The sequence below is a fragment of the Puma concolor genome, chromosome A3 (genome assembly GCF_028749965.1).
Source record: "Puma concolor isolate L17-30 chromosome A3, mPumCon1.1.hap2, whole genome shotgun sequence".
Classification (NCBI taxonomy): Eukaryota; Metazoa; Chordata; class Mammalia; order Carnivora; family Felidae; genus Puma; species Puma concolor.
The window spans coordinates 6839820-6862984 of NC_141669.1; the positions used below are offsets into that span (position 1 = coordinate 6839820).

A 23165-nucleotide genomic window follows, 5' to 3' on the forward strand; every position below is an offset into this window, starting at 1 on the left:
ATGGCCCTGAGGAGGAGGGCCTGTGCTGCCCTGTGATGGTTTTGAGGGTTGAGCGCCGCGTGCAGGCCGGGGCTTTCCACCTGAGAAAGCGTTCACAGCCTCTGAACACACGAGGCTCCATGCCGCTCCCTGGGGTCGACTACCTTCCTCTTTCTTCCCTGTTTGGAAATTGCCACCTGACCTTGGAGCCCCAGTTCAGATGTCGGCTTCTTGGCATCTCTGAATCCTCAGCACCTGGCCCGGCACGGGCCATCGGCGGCGTGGATTAGCGTGTCCTTCCCTAGAGGCACATGCCAGCTACCACGTGCGCCCTCGTCATCGTGTCCCGCCCCAGCACATGGTCCCACCCCTGTTGCAGGCTTGGGGGTAACGAGTGAAATACATGAGGTGGAAGTAAGGGTTGGTTGAAGGTGAGTTGGCTCTGGACCCCCGCTGTCCTTTGGCAGTGCTGGGCCCCCGGCTTGCTTCCTCGCTGTGCTTGGCCCTTTGTGGAATAACACAGGGTTAATAAACAGGCTGCCTTTGTGCTGTTAGGGTCCAACTGTTTGGGCTTCCACTGTATGCTTGGGGCCTTCTCCTTGGTACCGGGGTTTTTGAAAATAACAGAACCAAGTAAACTGAAAAGCACACAACAAAACGCTGTCCTCACTTCTAAATTCAGAACGTACGTGTGCTTACTGGCTTCATAATAGACTTTTCTGTGAGACTCTCTCATTTCATCCCTTTACTTGGGTTGGTGGAAAGTGTGACTTCGGGGCAGTGGGATGTGGGAAACGGAAGGGCTGTGGGGTTAGAATTGAGAAAGAAACAGAGTCTTGTCCTGCCGTGGTCTCAGTGACTTGGAGCCTCATTTTCCTAAGTCCCTCTCACATGAAGGATTTTGGGTTCTGGATCATTAATACAAACCAGAGTTTAAGATATATTTGAACATTGGGGGAGGCAAGAGAGCGAGCTCTTTTTAGAAAAACAGCTTTCACAATTTCGTAAATAAAAGCTGATAGACCAGTTTGGGTTCCTTCCAGAAACTTTATTCCCAAGCTATTTATCTTGGGTTCCTATTTTAAGTTTGTTTTCGGCAAAAGAAAAATAAAGGCGCTCAACTACTTTCTGTTCTCTAGTAGGAAAATCTCAGAACTTTGGGCGATCTGGACCAGTGGGTCAATCAGTTAATCTGTATTTATGGAGGGTTTACTGTGCTCACAGTGGGGCACCACACTGCTGTTTCAGGAAGACACAGAGAGATACAGGGCTACGGTCTTTCTCAAGAAGCTACCAATTTGTTTGCAAGGAGAGAAATTTGTGTTAAAAACCCCAATGACGGGCGCCTGGGTGGCTCAGTTGATTGAACATCGGACTTCAGCTCAGGTCATGATCTCGCAGTTTGTGAGATCGAGCCCCGCGTCGAGCTCTGTGCTGACAGCTCAGAGCCTGGAGCCTGCTTCAGATTCTGTGTCTCCCTCTCTTTCTCTGCCCCTCCCCTGCTCATGCTCTGTCTCTCTCTGTCTCAAAAATAAATAAAAACATTAAAAAATAAATAATAATAAAAAAAAAACCCAGTGAGATCAGCGTGAAGAGGGTCCCACTGACCTAAGTTGGGACAGTTTGAGCATCAGAAATAATGACTGCAGTGGAACAGAACACTTGAGACGTGTGAGATCATGGTGATCATGATGGACCAAACACTTCATTGATGACGGTTGGGGTTGCTGGAAGCAGCACGTTATTTTGAAGATTTGTAAGGGAAAGAATGTTTTAAGACATAACCTATACGAGGCAGTCGATTGAGAAGCTCCAAGCCAGGGATGACAGGAGGCTCGTCATTCTTCCTGGTGCTGCAGCGTGAAGGCTTGCTGTCTGTCCTGCATCGGGTTGGCTGACGACCAGTGAAGACAAGGCAGGTTCCTCTTTCCCCCAGGTGGCTGACCATGGGAGGCAGCCCACAGAGTGGACAGAGGGTGGATTTGACCCCTGCCCCACCTCTTACCAATCGTACCATCTTGGGCGAATCGTATCACCCCGCTGAGTTCCACCTCATTCAGAAGGTAATAGGGATGATAATGTCAACACCTGAGTGTTACCAAGTTAAGTTGAACAAAGGCTTTAAAGGCCACCTGGTAGGCATTAACTGAAGGTGAATTCCCTCACCCGGTGAGTGCCCCGTGCGTGTTCACTTAGAGCGGCACAGGCACCATTTTGAGGGGCTCCCCGCTGGCTCCCAGGGCGACTTAGGTCTCTGCATTTCTGTTTTCTCCCACCCAGTGGAATGACCTCAGCACCAGACGTCTGCTGTGGCTGTCGCTCCCTTCCAGAACCACACTGGAATTGCCCATGTCTTGACCACCAACTTTTGAAATAGTTCTAAAAGAGCATGCGGTTGGAAAGGAACTGCCCTTCGCTCTTAACCGCATGTGCCAGAATCACAACTAGAGTGAACTACGAGGTATAACTGATCCATCTCTGAAATGGAATTTTAAAAATCAAAAACTTGGGCACGTGGTTTTGGCGAGGCAAGCCTTCTCCATCAGTGACACAGACACCAGTGCACAGAACCCTGGGCCCCCCCAAACAAGCTGGTTTGAACTCTGGCTCGGCCACTTGCTGACTCTGTTTTCCAGGACAACTTATTTGATCTCTTTGAGTCCCGATTTCTTTTCACCATGATGAGAAAAAATGCATATGTCTTACAAAGTTGTCGTGAGGAGTGGAAAAACATAAACTGTGCATCATACGAATGACATCTGCTGTTGCTGACTACCAGTCAGTGCTGTTGGGTGGGGGCCGATGTCAGCCACACTCTTCTTTGATTCTCCCCTTACCCTTGTGAGTATCGCACAGCAGATCTCTGACCTTCCGGTTGCTGAGACATTGTGTCATTTACTCACCGGAGTCACGTACGTGCTCCTTCCATGCCACGGAAGGCATGGGCCTAGAACCCAGATCTGAGGGCTCTTCCTGCTCTGCCACACATTCTTCAGGACCCATATGTGTGTTTTTCTGTCTTGTTTGCTGAGTATAGTCTCAGAAATGCATTTAATTTATCCAGAACTCTCAAGTCCTTTTCTGAAATGTCAAAGGAAAAAATAAAAATAAAAACAAGGAAAAAGGGCTTAAACAGTGAAATTAATTTTCTCTTCTGTTTGGTAGACTCGTGTCGGAAGCCCCTGAGGCCACCACTGGGGGTCCAGGGCACAGCGCCTCCCTGGTAAGGTGGGCGGGCACACCATTCAGGGGTCATGGGAATCTGGCTCAGGGTCAGGGGTGGCCCATCACAGACAAATGTTCCCCTTGCTTGCCATGGTTTTCAGGCCCAGGTATTGGCATTGGCTGGCAGTGGTTTTCTTTACCTGAGGAATAATCTGGGGGCTTTCCCTCCCTGTCATCGTGCTTGTCCTTTGGGATCCGTTGCCAGCACGACGGGGCATTGTCAGGACGGCAAAGTGATTTCTGTTCCTGGTGCACCTTGACTTGTCTCAGGTTTTTGTCCTGCTGATGTGTTCAGTTTTATTCACAACTAAGAAGAGCCTGCTGAGGACGGGAATGGAGAGGTTGCCGTATTAACCACGCATCTCACCTTGCTGCCCGTAGCTCACGTGGAAAATGAAGAGCAGTACACCCAGGCTCTGGAGAAGTTCGGTGGCAACTGTGTGTGCAGAGACGACCCGGACTTAGGAAGTGCATTCCTGAAGTTCTCAGTGTTCACAAAGGAGTTGACGGCACTTTTCAAAAACCTGGTAAGTGTCCACATACACATGCAGCTCGTGGGCCACGTGCGACATGCCTGCTGTGGCTTTATTTTTCTATTTTACTTTTTAAAAATTTGTCTTTAAAGTTTATTTTTGAGAGAGAGAGAGAGAGAGAGAGAGAGAGAGAGAGAGTGTGTGTGTGTGTGTGTGTGTGTGTGTGTGTAAGCAGGGGAGGGGCAGAGAGAGATGGGGACACAGAATCCAAAGCAGGCTCCAGGCTCCAAGCTGTCAGCACAGAGTCCGACGTGGGGCTCAAACTCACGAGCCCTGAGATCGTGACCTGAACCGAAGTGAGATGCTCAAGCGACTGAGCCACCCAGGTGCCCCTGCCGTTACTTTAGATGGAAAGGTAGCTCGGTAGAGGATAGTTAAGGTTTGTTTGATGAACAGGAATAAATTTCATAGCTCAGGTGGTACCTAAAGGAATTGTATTTTCCATCACATTAGGTCACTTTGGAATACATTTTAGAATTGCAATTTTCATGGTCACACGGCTTTTTAAATTCAAGTCAGCCTTTTAAATATGCACAGCTGTGGGACAAAATGGATAAAAGCATTCATCTTCTTAAGGGCCTCTGACTTCAATTTTTAAGTTTCTAAACTATGTAGAATAGTCCTGTTTCTGGTAATTATGGTAGGCATTTAAACTTAACAATATTTAACAAATATGTTTCAGGCCTGTCTTACACAGCAAGGTAACCTATAATCAAAGCACAGAAATTGCTATGAATATTTAAAGGCCTTTTATGCTCCCAAATGCAGAGCCTAAAAAAAGTCACTGAAGTACATGGAAACATGGAACAGGCACTTCTTGCCTGCGGTAGGTGCTGGGGAGCCGGGGTGAATGGGGTTCTTTCTCGGGCTTGGCAGCTCTGTGCCTTCCCTTGTGGGAACAGAGTCCCGAACACGTGGATGGCCCGAGAGGGTGTTTGTGACCTGCCGCCTGGTCTCTTCCACAAGGGGAATGTATGCCAGGATGGTCCCCGCATCTCTTTCCTGTTTCGCTCCCCCAAGGTCATGGGTGACCAGAGCAGGTCAGGGTCGCCAACAGCAGTGCCTTTCTCATTTCTCCCATCCGCACGCGAATTACAAGCGAAAAAAGTAGCTCATCGTTCTTGGAGTGATGATGATGGCGGGTTTGTACGTCTGGCTGGAGGAGGTGGCAGGGAGGGGACATTGTGTATGAGCTAATAAGGGAGAGGGGAAGGAACCAGGTCCTTAAGGCTCTGTCTTCACTTGTAAAATATTTCAGTTAGGAACGGTAGCACTAAAAAGCCATTACTGTACTTGAGTTTTTTACTCACGTTAATTTGAATCTCGTGGGGTTTTATCAATTTGGTCACTCGTTTCTTCGTGCTCCAAATAGGCTGGCAGCCAGCACCTCGAACAGGGAGCTCCAGCCCCCCATCGGCCCACTCCCTGGACCCCGGCAGACATGCTTATTAGGTTCTCACCACTGAGTCAGATTGGAGCTTTTTTTTTTTTTTAAACTGGAGAAGGGGCACCTGGGTGGCTTAGTTCATTAAGCACCTGACAATCGATTTCAGCGCATTTCATGATCTGAAACTCAGAACTCTGATCTGAAACATCAGGAACTCATGTTCATGAGTTACAGCCCTGCATGGGGCTCCTTGCTGACCATGCAGAGCTTGCTTGGGATTCGCTCCCCTTCTCCCCCTGCCCCTCCCCGGCTTTGTCTCTTTTTCTCAAAATAAATAAATAGACATCAAAAAAAATTTTGAAACTGGAGAAGCTGAATGGTCCCAGGGAAGACCTGTGGGGGTCTTCTTGTGACACAGGCCGCCTGCAGCCCACTCTCCCAGCGCCCCTGTGGGTCCACCCCTTCCCTGCTCTGAGCTCCTCGCTCTTGAGTAGGAGCGAATGGCCTCCAGAATGAAAGACCAAAATAAGCAGAAGAAAGGACTTAGAGGAAACGGGCAGCGTGAAGGGCAGAAGAGAACTTTAAAGAGACTGCATTTAATGCCTCAGAGAGATCAGGGTAGACCTTGTGTCAGAGGGAAGGGGCCGGGATGCAGCTTATCGTTAAAGGACAGAGACGGTTGCTGTGAGAAAATGTAAAAGCAAAAATCCAGTGAGAAGGTTGCAATAGAGGCCTCTCAGAAAACCGATCAAAAATAAAGCAAAACAAAAACATGGAAAATAAAAGACGAGATGAGGATTCAGAGAGAATGGAAAACAGGAGGGTGTCGTGAGCATAACAAGGTGTGGCTGGTCTCCAGATCGAAGGCCGGCCAGTGCCCGGAACAGTGAGGGAAGAGGACCCACCCCAGGTGACCGGTCTTAACGCTTCAGAAGGCACATGGTGGATTAAGAATCAGTGGTGTCGGGAGCACCTGGGTGGCTCAGTGGACTCGGCGTCCAGCCCTTGATCTCGGCCCAGGTCATGATCTCATGAGTTCGAGCCCCGTGTTGGGCTCTGTGCTGACAGCAAGGAGCCTGCTTGGGATGCTCTCCCTCCCTCTCTGCCACTTGTGTGCTCTCTCTCTCTCTCTCTCTCTCTCTCTCTTTAAATAAGCATTAAAAAAATCAGTGGTATTGGACATCTCAGCAGGAACACTGGAATTTGTGAGGCACGGAGCAAGGCCACCAGTATCCTGAGGAGCACGATTCTAACCTGGAATCCCAGCAGCTGCGCACGGGGGTAGAAGCAGAGACACTTTCAGACATGCAAGGCTCAAAAAGTGTGGCGCCAGTGCGTCATTTCTCTGGAACTCCTGAAGGACGTGCTTTAGCAAAATGAAGAGGGAAGCCAAGAAAGAGGAAGATGTGTGAGTCAGGAAACAGGATCCAGCCAGGAGGGAGGCGGTGACAGGGACCCCAGGAGGACGGCGAAGGGAATGCCAGCAGGGCCTCCAGCAGGGGCCTCCCCCTCACCCAGGCAGCTACTCTTTATCTTCATCCGGCTCATCTCTACACCTGGCTTTTCTCTGCTCTGAAATGGGAGAGGACGATGGATCTGGAGTTGTGTGTGTTCGTTTTGTTTTGTTAGAGAAAACGAGACTGAGAATACCATACCCAGTCTTGTGTGTGGAATTTGCTGGTTGCTTTATTTGTCTTAACTTACTTCATCTCTACAACAACCCTGTCGAGCGAGTCCGTGTTCCCCCTGCTCTGTAGGTTATATGACCGAGGCATGCGGTGGGAAAGGAACTGCCCTTCGCTCTTAACCGCATGTGCCAGAATCACAACTAGAGTGAACTACGAGGTATAACTGACCCATCTCTGAAATGGAATTTTAAAAATCAGAAACTTGGGCACGTGGTTTTGGCGAGGCAATCCTTCTCCATCAGTGACACAGACACCAGTGCGCTTAAATAAAACCGCCCCTTCTTTTCCTGATTTTCTGCAAAACTGAGGGCAGGGCAGGGCCCGGACCTTGCGGACTACTGCTCCGCCCACCACCCCACGGCTTTGCCACCTTGAGCACTGTGGGAGTCCCGGCAGGGCCCCCGCTTTCTGCAGTAAGTTGTCAGCGGCCATCGTTAATGAGCACCCATGGGGCAGTAACCCTGGCGTGAGGCGTTAAGGGGACACTTGTTCCTGCTGGTTCCTTCTGTTCCTGACTGCTGTGGGAGATGGCTTGTGTTACCTTCATCTGATTGGCTTACCGGGTCTGTAGTGATCACGCGACAGAGTTGGGATTCAAATCCAGGTCTTAAAACTCCAAATCCAGGGGCACCTGGATGGCTTGGTCAGTTAAGCGTCCAACTCGATTTCAGCTTAGGTTGCCACCGCACGGTTCGTGGGTTCAAGCCCCGTGTCAGACTCTGTGCTGATCGGGATTCTCTGTTTCGTTTTCTTTCTCTCTCAAACAAAACAAAACAAAAAAACAAACACAGCTCCAAATCCATACTGTGTCCACTGTGGCATTTAAGGAAATTGAGCCTTCTTGTCAGCTGTTCTGGAGAGGAAAGGATCGAACAGGAGGGATGTAGAGGGAAACGCAGGCCAGGCTGAGTGGCAGTGGCCATGAGGCAGCCGGGTGGCCTTGGTTTCCTCATTGTAACACAAGGGTGGGAAAACCAGGCCTGCCTCAGGGCCAGCACCAAGAGGAAAGAAGTAAGCGGGAAAGGTTTTTTGTAAATTAAGCCCAGCACACAGTGACATCTTAGTGTCGTTCTGAGACGCTAACTTCAGTTCTGGTCACAGGAGCTTCCTGTTAGCGCAAGACTGTGTGCGTTCCTTTAGTTTCAGCTTTTACTTCGTGGAGTTGGGGTTGTTGATCCTGTTTCTGGCAAAGATCAGAGAGAGAGGGAGAATGTCTTATTGGTACCAAAATTAGCTTCAGCATCACCAGGCCTGATTTTCCAGGCCGGCGGTGACGGCAAAGCTGCCCGGCCACCAGAGCACCAAGAGGCCGCTTCTAAGAAGCTGTTGCTGAGAGCGAGCTGATTACAGGAAAATTCTCCTTTTTTGGTATTTTGTATACCATTCTTATTCCTATTTTTGGTCACATCTGTCCTATCTCTTATTTTTACAGCCTTGCTCTTACTTTCTCTCAGGCATTTAAAAACATTTCAGTTTTGGGTGGCTGAGATTGTCAATTCTCCCCTTGTCCGGACAGAAGAATTACCGCCTACCTGCTTTGTGGTGTGAAAGGATGTTTATAAAGCCGTTGGAACATCTCCAAAGAAAGGCCAACTTAATATAAAGTGAGATCTTGTTACTAAGGGGTGAGATTCTCACCTTCAGAGAGCCTCTGAATTTTCTCTGTAGTTAATGCAGAAAAGGGGAGAAACAAGGCAGCTCCAGAAATGTAACATGTGTGAAATGAAGCTGGTTCTAAACTCAGCCCAGTTTTCTTAGGTTCTTCTTCCTCTTAGCAGATGGATGTGAGAATCCTGGAAAGATTTTCCAGGGACCACTTCTGTGCTGAGAGGTGGCTTTGCATTAGAGGACAGACTGCTGAAAGGTCATCCCCAGACACGGAGTCCCTGTGTCCTCTTTCAGAGAATTGGTAGTGAACTGAGCGCTCACAGGTGGCAAACTTCCCCAGGTGGGATCAGAGCCAGCGGGTGCCCAGGGAAGGAGGGCGTCCCAGCGTCAGATCCGGGGGTGGAGGACATTTCACCTCTCTCACATTGAAAGAGGAATTTGAGAGTTCCACTGACCAACATGCACACAAGTCATGAATTTATTTTACATAACTAATCGACATGACAAGGCATCACAGCAGCAGAGTACGGAGCTAGTGACGTTCTGTGGGGGAACGTGGTGGCCTGCGGACCGTGTCCCCGGGACGTGGGCACAGCCCACGGAGAGGCGTCCCACCCTGCCGTGCGGGGAACAGTCCAGCAGTGTTCTCCTGCCACGCCCTCCACGTCTGCCCAAATGTGAGCTGATGCCCCAGGTTAATACGGCTCATCTCCTTGCTTAGTGTACAGAGAGCTTCCTGCCAGAGGCCTTCACCCTCAGTATGTACACAGACTTCTTCTCTTTTAACGTCTTTTATTGAAAATGTCTTCTATATTAAAATGTCTTACTTTCTTATCAACGACAGGGACACTGGTTATAATTTCCTCTTCTTGGGAGGAAGGCGTAACCACTGTTTGGGGCATAAATTAATGAACTACGCTGAAGTACAGAGAAACCCCTAGTGTCTTGTCCATGGTGTATGGGGCTCTCTGCCCCTCGATTGGTGCCAGACTATGCACTTTCCATTTCTGACATTTTGGTGTCCTCTCCTTTCCCTGCTAATTGCTGGTGTTTTGCTGCTGCCAGCGCCTGCCCCCACAGTTTCTTGCTCCACAGCACTGGTTGCTGGAGCAGAAGCTAACTTGGCCGTAGGTTTGTACGAAAAGTAAAAATCTCTAAGCTTTGAGTGAGGAGGGCAGGAGGGCTAGAGCCTCTCCAGGAGGATGGAGTCTGTGGACAGACCTACTGACGGTTACTTTGGACGCCTAGAAACCTTTGCACTGATTTCTTAACTGGCCTGATACACAGCGGGAAATGCTTTGTCTTAGACTCGCAAAGACTTCAGCACTGTATGCTTCTCCCTACACTCCCAGATCCCTGACCAGAAAAGAAAACACATCCTTAACTTTGACCAGAACAACAAAAGCAGTAAAGCTAATCTGAGGGCCCCATGTCTTGGCTGTAGCACAGACACCTAATATATGTAAAAGTACTTCAATAATATTCCTTCCTTCCTTCCTTCCTTCCTTCCTTCCTTCCTTCCTTCCTTCCTTCCTTCCTTCCTTCCTTTCTTTCTTTTTTGAATGTCAGGGCTGCCTCGTTGTAATCCCCATGGCACACTGACTTGAAGTCAGAGAAAGTGGGAAAGTTGGGGGTGGGAAACAGAGGGGGGTGACTGGCTGCCCACTGGTGCTCTCTAGGCAGTAAACGCTGCCATCTGGCCGGGGACACACAGATGCTTTTATTAGAAGCAGTGTGTGCTCCAGTGGCCACTGTGCAAATGCCACAGAGCCCTGAGGGTGTGGCCCCCGCCTTGGTCCTTGGGTCCCTGGGGTGGAGATGGGGCCGGGGAGTCCTCAGGTCTGTCTGCACACGAGCATCATTGCAGGGTTTATGAACATGTCCTGTGCGTAGCTTTAATGACTTGCCAGGTGCACAGAGGACACACTATTATGACATACTCATATAGTGATTGATTGAATCATAATAATGAACTCAAAACAGGGTTTGTCTTCTCTCTCACCATCCTGTAGTTTCTCAATTGCTGGCTATTAAAAGGGACAACCATCATGATATAGGGGACCTTGAACTTAAAAAAAAAAAAAAAAAGCTTTTGTGAAATCTAAGAGGTAATGTGTGGATAGATGGGGGTAGAAGATATGAACGAAGGCAGAGGGTCCGCGGGATCCTGGCAGCCGGAGAGCTGGAGGAACAGCCCTGATGCGTGACCTCAGTGACCAAGAGGCCACAGTGACCTTTTCCCTGACTGTGTAAAAGCAGAGGACAAGTTCTGGTAGCACGAGGAGAAGCGTTAGAGGGAGGAGGGGACGACAGGGGGAGGTTGGTAAGGGAGGGAGAAAGTGACGGAGGGGCGGGGCTGGTGGCTGTGAGAGGTTGATGGTACAGAGGGCGTCTCTGAGCTGTGCTCCCGGTGTCCCCTCCTGTTGGCAAATTGCTCGGCCAGGAGTCCCGCCCCTGCCCCTGTGGGGTGTCATCAGTGAATTTATATAGATCAATTCAAGGTCCTAGGTTCTTTGTGTGCATTCCCCTCTCTTTGGGAATTTTCAGCTACTAATCAATCATTCCTTAAAAGCTAAAACTTGGCAAACCATATCCGTGCTTGCATATCCCAGATTCCAGTTTACAGAACATGTAGACATAGTGGAATCCTCTGGGGCCTCTTGGAGATGCAGACTGCCAGGCCCTCGTCCCCTAGGTCTGCAGAACCAGGATCTTTATAAGGTCCCCAAGGGACAAGTAGGCATACAGGTGGAGAAGCATTGCTCTAGACCAGAGGTTCTCCAAGTGCAGTCCCGGGCCCAGCAGCACCGGCACCACCTGGAACTCGTTCAAGTAAAAATCACAGCCCCTTGCCGCACCTACTGAATGGTGGTTCTCAGACTCGGGTGCCGGGCAGCTGTGAGAACACTTTGTTGGGCCCGTTCTGAGAGTTCCTGAGTATGTGCATGTCTGATAAGTTTCCCTGTAATGCTGACCTCGCCGGTCAGGAGCCAGCTAGCCTAGAGGACAGCGGGGTGAAGTGCCTGTGAGGCTTCTTACCCCCAAGAAGAGGGACACTGATGCTTGGGCCTCTGTGAGCCCAGCAAGGATCTCCCAACCTTGCATTCTAGGAGGTAAGAAGTTTGAAAGGGTGCTTTCATTTTTGGTCGATGGCTTAACTTTCACAGCATGTGGGCTTCAGGAGAAGTTGTGGAATCCTGGGATGGCACACATCCTGGGTTCTCCTGGTGCTCCCCTGAGCCTCGGAGCTGGCCGTCCGCGGTTTTCAGCATGGCTGCAGGTGGGCCAAAGTGTGCAGCTTTAGCACCTAGCGTCGAATGGAAAAGAGGGGCAGAGGGTCACCATTTTCTCTCCACTTGGAACTGTGAAAGATCAGAGCAGTGTGACTGGCAGAGATGCAGCGTGCAAGGCAGAAACCAGGTCAGCCGTATCCCCTCGTGTCTCTGGTGTGAAAGTTGCCAGTGTGTTTTTGTCAGCTGGCTGGTTTTGATCTTTCAGTTTGTGTCAGACTTAACTCAAGATCAGCGTGGGCTCCCCTCCCTTCGTTTTTAATTAAACAAATCAGCGGCGGGGCTCTGCTGCCACAGCAGGCGGCCTGGGAGCCTGTGTCCCCGGTGCCCCGCACGGGAGACCCCTGCTGGCGGCGGGGGGCGAAGTCTCTTCACTGATGCCAAAAGCAAAGTGACCTGATGGTTCCCCTTGTGTATCAAGGAACCAGAGGGAAATTCTGACGGAGACGGCCCCTCAGAGAGAAGCCCGTGTTCAGTGTCCCAACTGCTCCTGCTCTGCTCTCGGGTCATGTGTATGAGGTTGTCTCTGGGAGCGAAATGATAGGTCAAGCTCAGGCTCCCGCCTCTCAGCTCGACTCTGCTTCTTCTCACTGGGATCCGGGGGCCGAGGGGGTGACTCAGCCCTCTGTTGCTTTACAGATCTGTAAAATGGGAATAACTGTACATACTTCTCAGAACAGTTGTAAGGGTCAAATGAGAGCAAACGGCCCAGTGCCATTTAAAGATTTGGACCATTTTACCTAACAGCTTCTGCTTCTGCAAAATCTCTTTGCCTGGATGCCCATTCGTTCAGGGAAGCAGCCTTTGGAAAGCACATAGAAAACTTTGAACCTACCAGGCACACTCCTGCCGCAGGGCCTTCCTGTGAGAAATTCCTTCTGCTGGTAAGTCTCTTCCACCGGATTCTCCCAGGGCTCGGGGCCTCACTTCATACTCTGCTCAAATGTCACCTTCTGAGAAGGCCTTTAAGACCGCTATTTGAGAGTCCCATCCCGCGAACAATCATGGCACCTTTATTTGTAAGATTTGTAGTAGCCCCCAAACTGGAAAGCACTCAGAAGTCTGTTGGCAGGTGTCTGGATAAGCAGACGGTGGTGTAGCCAGGCCATGGACTGCTCAGAGGACAAGGAGCGGGCCGTGGATGGCTCTCCAGGCAGGTGTGCTCACGCTCAGCGTGGTTACACAGGCAGCCACGAAAGGGAGCACGTACTACGCGGCTCCATATGTATAAGATTCTAGAAAACACAAACTGTTCTGTGGTGACAGAAGTAGAGCAGTGGCAGCCCAGGAAGTGAGGAGCAGGGGGTTGGGGGTGGCAAAGGGGGCACAAAGATACTTTTGGGGGATGGATGTGTTCGCTGTCTGGATCTTGGGTACCGTTTCATGGGTGTGTGTATATATGTCATAACTTAGCAAATTGTACATCTTAAAATGTGTACAGCTAGTTGCATGTCGATTACATCTTTATAAAGCTGCTTAAAAACGTTTAAGTTATTGGTATAAGGCATTGATGTTCAGTAGAACTTTTGCACTGATGGAAATGGTCTACATCTGTCCAGTGTAATAAACCAGTAACCAGCTGTGGCTCTTGAGCACTGGAAATATGGCTAGTGCAGCTAAGGAACTTGGTCTTTAACTTGATGTAATTTAAGTGAGAGTGGGTGCACATAGCTGGTGGCTACCACGGGTGTATAGGCTTCCCTGCTACTCTAACACCCTAGCAACACCACCCACATACCCTCCTGGGTCTTAGGCTCTGGCTCCTGGAAATAACGTGAAGTTTCCAGCAGGTGATGGGAGTTTCATATGTGCTTATCCTTACTAATATGGAAACCTCTACTAAGAACTATGCCCTTAATTGGAGCAATGAGGTCCGAGGTCTTTTTGCAGCCCTCCACCCCGACAGGGAGGTGCTGGCCCTGTGCCAAAGCTGGACACATGGTTTGCCTTTCTTTGAAGCCTCGATTCTACTTGTTAACTCGGTGATTGAGCAGCATTTGCTCATGTTACAAAGACACGAGGAGGGGGGCTCCTGAGTGGGTCAGTCGGTTAAGTGTCTGACTTCGGCTCAGGTCATGATCTCACAGTTTGTGGGTTTGAGCCCCACATCAAGCTCTGTGCTGACAGCTCGGAACCTGGAACCTGCTTTGGATTCTGTGTCTCCCTCTCTCTCTGCTCCTCCCCCTGCTCGTACTCTGTCTCTCTCTGTCTCAAAAATGAATAAACATTAAAAAAAATTAGAAAAAGAAAAGAGGGGAGCTCATTAGGGTGGCTCATTAGGTTAAGTGTCGACTTGATTTTGGCTCAGGTCATGATCTCACGGTTCATGAGGGTGAGCCCCACCTCAGACTCTTCACTGACAGTGCAGAGTCTGCTTGGGGTTCTCTCTCTGTCTCTGCCCCTCCCCTGCATGTGTGCTTGTGCACTCACTCTCTCTCAAAATAAATGACTTAAAATTTTTTAAAGAAAAGAAAAACTCCACAGATCTCAAAGTATTATCTACCTCTCCAGTTTCTCATGAATGAGGCAGATTAAAATAAACTTACATGACACAGGTAAATCTCAGGTAAGATTATTTGGCCATGTTTTATATAGTGATACATTGATCCTTTAAGGACAAGCTAATTATCCCCAAAGAGAGTTGGACTCTATTAAGGATTTTGGAGGAGAGCCCTGGGAAGACCTGTTCTTTTCTGGATTCATCAGCCCAGAGGTAGGAAGTCTGCCCAGGGACTTTTTCTGTTGTGATTCTTCTTGTGCTGCTTCTTAAATTAAACAACAACAAAAAAAATTTAATGTTTGTTTTTGAGAGAGAGACAGAGTGTGAGCAGAGGAGGGGCAGGGAGTGAGGGAGACGCAGAACTCAAAGCAGGCTCCGGGCTCCAACCTCTGCACTGTCAGCACAGAACCTGACATGGGGCTCGAACTCACAAACTGTGAGATCGTGACCTGAGCCGAAGTTGGACACTTAACCAACTGAGCCTCCCAGGCCCCCTTAAATTTTTTTTAACATTTATTATTTACTTTTGACAGAGAGGGAGCCCAAGCAGGAGAGAGGGGCAGAGAGGGAAAGGGAGACACAGAATCTGAAGCAGGCTCCAGGCTCTGAGCTTTCTGGACAGAGCCTGACTCAGAGCTCAAACTCAGGAGCTGTGAGGTCATGACCTGAGCTGAAGTCAGACACTTAACCAGCTGAGCCACCCAGGCACCCCTCATGTTGCTTCTTAAAGATAGCTATGATAGGAGCATCCTGTCTAGGTTCAGGCTTCTAGATGGATCTCCTTTGGCAAGGCCATCTTGCTCTGCCTAAGTCAAGGAGAAGGCAGCACTGAGGTTCCCCGGGGTCGGTTGTACAGTGGGACCAAGGGTAGAGCTCTGGCTGGATCACCAGCGACTAGAGCTAAGGTAGCAGGTGAGATGGCACCCTGTGAGCTGAGGCAGCATAGGAGGAGAAGTGCAAATACAGAGTATGGAAGTGACAAAGCTAGAGGCCAGGAATTTTGAGACCAAAAACGTAAAATAATTAGGAAGAACATCACGGAAAGACAGCTGTTGGCTGGCTCTGTCTCTCCCAGTCCCCACCTCATCTCTTTGTCCATTTTAGTTCCCCGGTCGGTGGCAAGGGCATATGAGGTTGTTCTTGATCTTGAGGTTGTTCTAGCCCTGTCTGCCCTACCAACTGAATCGTTGTATTTCTCCTTGTGAGATTGTTCGCCTTTGACTCCACGTGGCCTCATCTTGTCAGGTGAAGCCAGGAAACGTGAAGACAGGAAGAGAGAGAAGGGAGGATTGTTACTTTCAAGATTGCCAACCTGCGGGATGCCCGGCGGGCTCAGTCGGAATGTGACGCTCAATCTCACGGTCATGAGTTCGAGCCTCAAGTTGGGTGTAGACTTGAGTTAAATAAGAGCTTTCATTTAAAAAAAAAAAGAAAAGATTGCCTCTTTGCTATTGGTATTAGATCCATAGTCAATAGCAGTGTAAGATTAATAACTTACATTCAGACCATACTTGGTGTTTCAGAAAGCCAATTTTTGTAACATGCTTGTTAAAAAGTAAGTCGGAGCAGAAGGGAAAAGCCCAGTGCTTGCTTGGCGCTAAGGAAATATTCTAGTTGGATTACCCAGGGATAATTTAATTCTTCCCATAGGTCATAAAAATTTCATGACTCATGAGTTGAGGCTGGGGCTGCTGAGCACAAGGATGTGCACTAGTCTTTTGGCTGTGGTTTACGCCCTTGTTGGCCAAAGCAGAAGATGGCTCATTTAGCTGTGGGCCTGAGGCTGTGGGGCTGCCCCAACATACGTAGTCAGGGAAAGATCCAGAGCCCGGCCTTGGTGCTGCAGGGCACGCTTGCCAAGACAGAACATCTGGGCTCTGGTGCACGTGTTCTCCGGCCCAGGCAGAGACCAGAGCAGTCATTTCCTGGGACGCTCACCCTGAGTCAGAATGCTGCTGTGCCGTGCACGTTATGTACGCGGAGCGTGTCAGTGCAGAGGCTAATGTCCAGGAGGATGGAAGCTCTGTTAGTGAATCCACGAATGGGGATTCTGTTTGTATTTGTAATTGTATATTTCCGGTTTTTTTTTTAAGTTTATTTTTATTTATTTCGAGAGAGAGAGAGAGAGAGAGGAGAGCGAGCAAGTGGGGGAGGGGCGGGGAGAGAGGGAGAGAGAGCGAATCCCAAGCAGGCTCCACACTACCATGTGGAGCCCCGTGCGGGGCTTGAATTCATGAACTGTGAGATCATGACCTAAGCCAAAATATAGAGTCGGACGCTTAACCGACTGAGCCACCTAGGCACCCCTGTATGTTTCTTTTAAAATATGGCTTTATTGAAGTGTATTTCACATCTCATAAACTTCACCTATTTCAAGTATACGAGTAAGTGATTTCTAGTCATTTTACCAAGTGGCATAGCCATGACCGTCAATCAGCCTGGAGACGTTTTCTGCCCCCAGTAAGGTCAGCCCCTCGTGTTCTCTTACAGTTAACACCCAGCCCCAGGCAGCCACTAATCTACTTTGTTTCTTTTATAATAATTAAGCTAATGATTTTCTGATTAGAAAAGTAATAGTTTCTTACTTTAGATCATTTGAGTAATTCCAGAAAGAAAAATCACCTGGAACGAAGGCCAGAACTTCCTCAGTCAATCTGGCGTCCAGCCTTCTCTTTTCGGCATCGTCTTCCCTGCTCCTCTCTCTGCTCACGTGCTGGGGTGTGCCTTTGCTCGCTTGTCCACACTGCTTCTTGCCTGGGATACCCTCTACTCCGTCTTGCAGGATGAAATTCTCCCTCTTTTAAAGGCCCGCCTCACATAACCCCTGATCAGCGAAGATTTCCCTGGTGTCCAGACCAGTAGTAATTTTCTTTTCTTGGAAATTCTGTGGTGCTTTATTTATGGCTCTTGAGAGCCATATGGCAGTTTGCTTACTTAATTATGGGCTTTGTCCCTCCTATTAAATGGTGCATTCCTGGGGACTGAGGCTCTGTCTAACCCATCTTTGCTGCTAACCCCTCTGTGCCTCTTTAGCTTCCTCTCCTGTCACTCCCTAAGGACCCTGTGCATCTCCTTGGCAGCTGTAGGGGCTCTTTAATGTCCTGGTCACTGCTAGGCTATGGGCCCCATCTGCAGTATCTAGAATGAAAGCAGGCTGGTCAGTGTGTTTAGATCTCCAAAAGTTTTCACTCCTCAAGTTGACAGTTTCACTCTAGATGCCAAAGCTTAGTTAACCTCTTCTGGCCCTAATACCTGTGTGTCAGTACCTACATTCTTATTTGAATTAAATAACAAATAGTCTCAAAATAGATTTATAAACCAAATTGTGTGGTGTTCTGTCCCCGCCACTGTAGAGGATCTTGTTTTCCTCACTCACTTCATGTGTGCATTCATGCTTACACATGCCTCCTGTAACAAATGCACTAGGCTTCTTTCTGGAAATAAGATTTTTAATCTGTAACTACCTTGTTCTCCAACCCACTATAAAATTGAGTTGTGCTGGTGCCTTTGGCTCAGCCTCTCGCCCTGGGCGGCTCTGATGCCCCGCTTTGGGCTGTTTTTGCGGCCCCTGTCTCGCAGTTGCCTTGTCCAAGATGATGCCATGTTGGTTCGTCTCTAGATGGTGTTCAGGGCCAAATTGACCTGTGCCTCTGACTGTTAGCCATGGCTCTGTGTGATCATGTCGCTGAAAGGGCAGTGTCTCAAGACTCAGCAACTGGGACAGTCACCTCCTTCCCAAGTATGTCTTGGGTATGTCTTAGACTTTCTCTGTTTAAAACTTGCTGTGTATATATTTATTCTCCCTCTGAGATGGCAAACGTTGTGTTCTGTGTATCTTTGTAGCCAGCTAGTTGCTGTCTACAAATACGTGCTGAATAAATACGCAACGAATGGACTAGTTAATTCACATACGCATTTGTTGTATGATGTTTGGCTTAAAGATATTAATGTATCTCTGGATTCTGTCTCTTCTGTATTAGATGCTCAGAAAAATGCTTACAGATATTGATTTACTCAATCCGTGTTTCTCAAGCACCTGCTCCGGGTCAGGCCCGGCACTAGGTGCCGTGGAGAATATAGCATGAAGGACACTGAAAGTCGTCCTTTCGGACGTACGGGGTCAGACTGATGAGATGAAGCAGGGTAGAACCCGTCAAGGACCTGAAGAAATTCTTTAAAAAGAGAATGTTGGAGGATTTGGGAGGGAGGGATCACTTCCTGCTGGCGGCTGGGGGATGTTCACGGGGAAGGTAGCATCTGCAGGGAGCCTGATGGAGGGGAAGGCTTTGGACAGGGGGCTGCGGGAAGACGGTGGAACAGATTGAGCACGAGCAGAGAACAGCCAAGGCTTCTGCTTGGCTGGATACGAAGATGAAAAGTGGCGAAGGGGCTTGGACCGTGGAGGGTCCCGAGGGCAGGGGTGAGGGGCACCACACCAGCTGACTCTGACAGAACTGCGGAGGAGGAGGGGGCGGGGCAGGCGGAGACCAGGGGCTGGTGGCCAGGAGCAGGGGAAGCCTTTGCCTCGGTCCGGAAAACATGGTGGCGAGAATGGCGCGCAGGGAGTCCGCGGGCGAGCAGCTGGTCTGAAAGGTGGAGCGGAGGAGATCCCAGTGTGAGGGACCCGCCGCTGCGGGCAGGGCCGGCGTGGGGTGGCAGCTGGCGTGGCCGCACGTGGGTGCCCGCAGACGTGGAAGATGTGGAAGGAGACAGGCGTGGGGCAGCCCCACGCCCTGCACTCATGTTTACTCCTGCCACGGTGGAAACCAGGTGTGCGTGCCATCAGCTGACTCACCGGCACGGCCTTTTGTCTGTCCTCGTTCAGTCCAGTCATCCTCACACCTCGCCTCCAGCTCAGCGTCTCGGCGTTCGAACATCTAACTTAAGGCTAATCCTCGCCACTCATAGCTGATTACACCGTACCCCGGAAAAGCGTCGGGTGTGTGACACAGAGTTGTGTAAGCCTTGGACAAAAGTTACCCCAAAGAGGCATTTCTGAAACGACAGCCATTAGTTGATCGTTTATTTGGCAGATTGGCAGTTCAGTGCATTATCACGCCCCTTACCAGTAGCTTTCAAGTAAATTTCTTCCCTCTGATTTGAAGTTTCGTGGGCCGAGTAGTGTATGAAAATCAGATCCTGTATCGCCTTAAAAATTATGCCTATAGTTGGTCTTCCTATTCCAGGTAATTCTACTAAAATTAAAAGTTTCCTCTGCTCAGGTGTAAGAGTAAATGCATATGGTTCCAAAGTCCTTACTTGTGTCTCATTTTTTATAGGCCCATAACCTAGGTGTGTGTATCCCCAAGTGACCCGTATTGTGTTGACTGAAGGCAGTGGCCTGAGCCCGGGGAGAGGAGAAAGCAGGTCTTCAGCTTGTTGCCGGGGAGGGACTCTGTAGGGTCCAGAACACAGGGAGTCTGTGCCTGAACGTTCCTAACCGAAGCGTCGTGTCTTTGCTCCCTCACATTTGAAGCCGGCGGGGACAGCCTTGCTGGCTGTGTGTGCGCGTGCTCGAGTGTGCTGGGAGGGTTTGATTCTGGTCGGTTTAATCCATGGTGACAACCTGCTAAGTCACTGTCTCTTTTTTTTGTGCTTCAGGGAAGGGAACAGAGGATCTCAAAACCTCTCTCCCTGCTTTTCTCATTTATCTCCAGATAAATACACACACAGAAATACACATACACACACACCACACACGCACACACACTATATACACATATGCACGCACACCCCCCCCACGTACAGACACTATATACGTATACACACATCTCACACATCCCACATACACACACCCACACACGCTGTATACACACGTGCATGCACCACATAAAGCCACATGCACACACACTAGGAACACATACACACGCTTTCACACACACGCATTCACATTGTACACATGCACACCACACATCCCACATGCGCCCCACACCTCATACACACCACAAACACACACTCGTTCCTTTTCCTCTCTCTGAACATTGACTCCTACACATTCACAAAAAGACAGAAGCACCCCTGTCGTTCTCTTTTTCATTCTGATTTTCCCTGTGGGGGGCCACCGTGGGGATGCTGTGGTCTGTGAGCCTGAGACTTGAGTAAGCCATAGCCCAGGAGCTAAGAGCCACGAGCGATAGCAGGAAGTGTTTGTGATTCTGTTCTAGTATCTTTTTTTTTAATTTTATTTTTTAACGTTTGTTTATTTTTGAGAGACAGACCGCAAGTGAGGGAGGGGCAGAGAGAGACGGAGACACAGAATCTGAAGGAGTTCCAGGCTCTGAGCTGTCAGCACAGAGCCCAATGCGGGTCTTGAACTCACAAACGGGGAGATCGTGACCTGAGCCGAAGTCGGATACGTAACTGACTGAGCCACCCAGACACCCCTCTGTTCTGGTATCTTTAAAGTGATTCTGTCATTGGTTGTTTTGAAATAATTTGTCTTCACTGTAATAATTATCTTTCCACAAACTTCATACTTTAGTAGTAGAAGGCTGTTGTGAAAAATAGACTTGTTACAGTTTTATTTGTAAAATGAAATCGCCACGAAGAACGTAGGAATGGGTAAAGCGGTCATGCACGTGCTGGCCAGGTTTTTGGTGAAGGTTAATTCTTACCAGGTGTTCTTGAACATCCTGCTGTTCTTACTTCAGATTAAAAAGGAAATACGTTGAGCGTCCGACTCTTGGTTATCAGCTCAAGTCATGATCTCACGGTTCATGAGATCCAGCCCCGCGTCGGGCTTCTCAGTGACAGCAAGGGGCCTGCTTGGTGTTCTTTCTCTCCCCCTCTCTCTGCCTCTCTCTCTGTCTTCCCTCCCCTCCTCGTGCTTCTTCTATCTCTCTCTAAATAAATACGTAAATAAACTTAAAAATTAAAAAAAAAAAAGGAAATCGAATAAGAATTTTGTGTGCTTGCTTTTTAGATTCAGAATATGAACAACATCATCTCCTTCCCTCTGGACAGTCTGCTGAAGGGGGACCTGAAAGGCGTGAAAGGGGTATGTCCTTAACGACCCTGATTCCCGCTCCCCGTGGAACCGAGAACCGCAGTCACGCCAGCCTGTTGGGGCAGCGGTGTTCTTACTGGGATGGCGGGACGGCATCCTGCTCCGTCAGTTTCCCTTGATTTGCTACCTTGCCACCACCTTTCAGCCACACCAGGGGTGACCCATGGCCTTTCCGGTCCTCCTGCTGGTGCTCTAAACGTGGGATGGCAAGGGGGGCGTGAAGGGAGAGAACAGCCCTTTGGGAACCTGTGAACGGTTTGGGGCTCTGTCAGCTGAGCAGGGAAACCCGTGCGGGGAAGTCTGGTTGACCGCTGGGAGAAAGGTCCTGGCCAGGATGTGGTTTCCCGGTAGGAAAATCTGGCCCAGGACGGCTTGAGCCGACTTGATCTTTCTGTCCTCCAAAGGATGTTCCTTGTTCGGGAAGAGAGACCTCAGGTGTGAACTGTTCCGTGAGCATGTGAGTGAGGAACATTCGGCTCGAGTGGCATCTATACCAGACGCTGAGCGTGTCCCTGGCACAAACAGATGTGTCGTATGAAAAACAGATGATTGTGCCCCAGTTCTTAGGAGATGAGATTCTTTGACTGGATCTGCACTTGATTCCCAGTCACGTCTGGCACATTGGAAGCGCAGGCGGGCTGTTGGGGCAGCGGGAGCCCTGGGCCTGGTGAGCCGGGAGGACCCGGGGAACATTCCTCGTTGTCCTGGACCGACCCTGGGTCCTAAAATAACACGCCAGCCGAGTCAGCAGGATGGGAGGGCAGAGGGACACGTGTGTACAGGCGTGGGAGCACGACAGGGCCCTGCTCCTGAGGCTTTTGATGTGGCTTTTGTCCGGGGAGGTGCAGGAGCAGGAGACGAGGCTTCCCCGATGGGAAGGACTAGTTCCTGGAAGGCCTCGGATGCCAGGCGAGGAGCCTTGGCCTTGTCATGAGGACAGTGAATAGTCAAAAGAGAAAAAATAAGTCCCTTCCCCCAAAAGGAGGTCCTTTCTTACAAAGGAACCCTGGGGAAAGGGAGCATAAGTAGGTGGGAGCCATTTGGTAGCATTTCTAGTGGCTCAGTGTGCTTTTGAGACTGGCTTTATCAGCGTCCGAGGTCCTAAGTGCCAGACGCAAGAGTAGGAAAAAAAAAAGGTGGGGGGGGGGGGTTCCGACTTTTCTATGAACAGGAAAGATGTAACCCTGATTTGGGCCCCTACAACAAGGATATAAAAGCCATTCACCTTCTCTTGTGTTTTAGTATTTCAGTACCTCTCTCTACAAAAACCTCAGGAGAAGGTGAATGGCTTTTATATCCTTGTTGGGGCCCAAATCAGGGTTACATCTCTCCTGGTCGTAGAAAAAGTCAGAGTCCCCCCCCTGCCTTTTTTTTTTTTTTTTTGTAGGGAGAGGTACTAAAATACTTGCAGATTAAATGTTTTTCTGGGTTTAATTTTAGAGCAGTCCTAAGGCAGAGGGCAGGGTGTGGGTCAAACACCACAGGCCATGAGTTAATACGCCAGTGGGGAGCGGGTGTGCGATGGGATTCTTGCTTGTTCTCCGTGCATTTGGCATGTCTGCTCATCTGGTTAAAAGCCTGTGCTTTTTTCATGCTCTTTCTTTTCCCTGGGATTGCATGCGTCATTTGTTACAGAAATTAATGTTCCTTTCGGGGCCAGTCTAGGAATAAGTAAGTTGTCTTGCCCGGAAGTTAACACTAGTTCTGTTTAATTTATGCCTCTCTGTTTGCAGGATCTGAAAAAGCCTTTTGATAAAGCTTGGAAGGACTATGAAACAAAAATGTGAGTGTTGCCATTTTTTAGTAGGTAATTTGAGATTTTAACTTTAAACTGAGCTTTTAATAGCTTAAAGGTATTTTCTTAAATAAACCTTAACCCAGGGACGAATTCCCTTAAACCCGTCTTGCTGTGGTTTGTGCCAGATGCTTCCATACTCGGTGTCTAAATT

General features: G+C 49.3%; 1 protein-coding gene across 6 annotated transcripts in view; it reads left to right on the forward strand.

Annotated features, from left to right (window-relative positions):
• Positions 1 to 23165, forward strand: part of ASAP2 (ArfGAP with SH3 domain, ankyrin repeat and PH domain 2) — a 173832-nt gene that overhangs the window by 77228 nt on the left and 73439 nt on the right. For all 6 annotated transcript variants that reach the window (XM_086699981.1, XM_086699980.1, XM_086699978.1 and 3 more), the window contains exons 3-5: positions 3586 to 3731; positions 21133 to 21207; positions 22950 to 22999. In XM_086699981.1, the coding sequence (XP_086556107.1) occupies positions 3586 to 3731; positions 21133 to 21207; positions 22950 to 22999 (271 nt within the window). The remainder of the gene's footprint in view (positions 1 to 3585; positions 3732 to 21132; positions 21208 to 22949; positions 23000 to 23165) is intronic.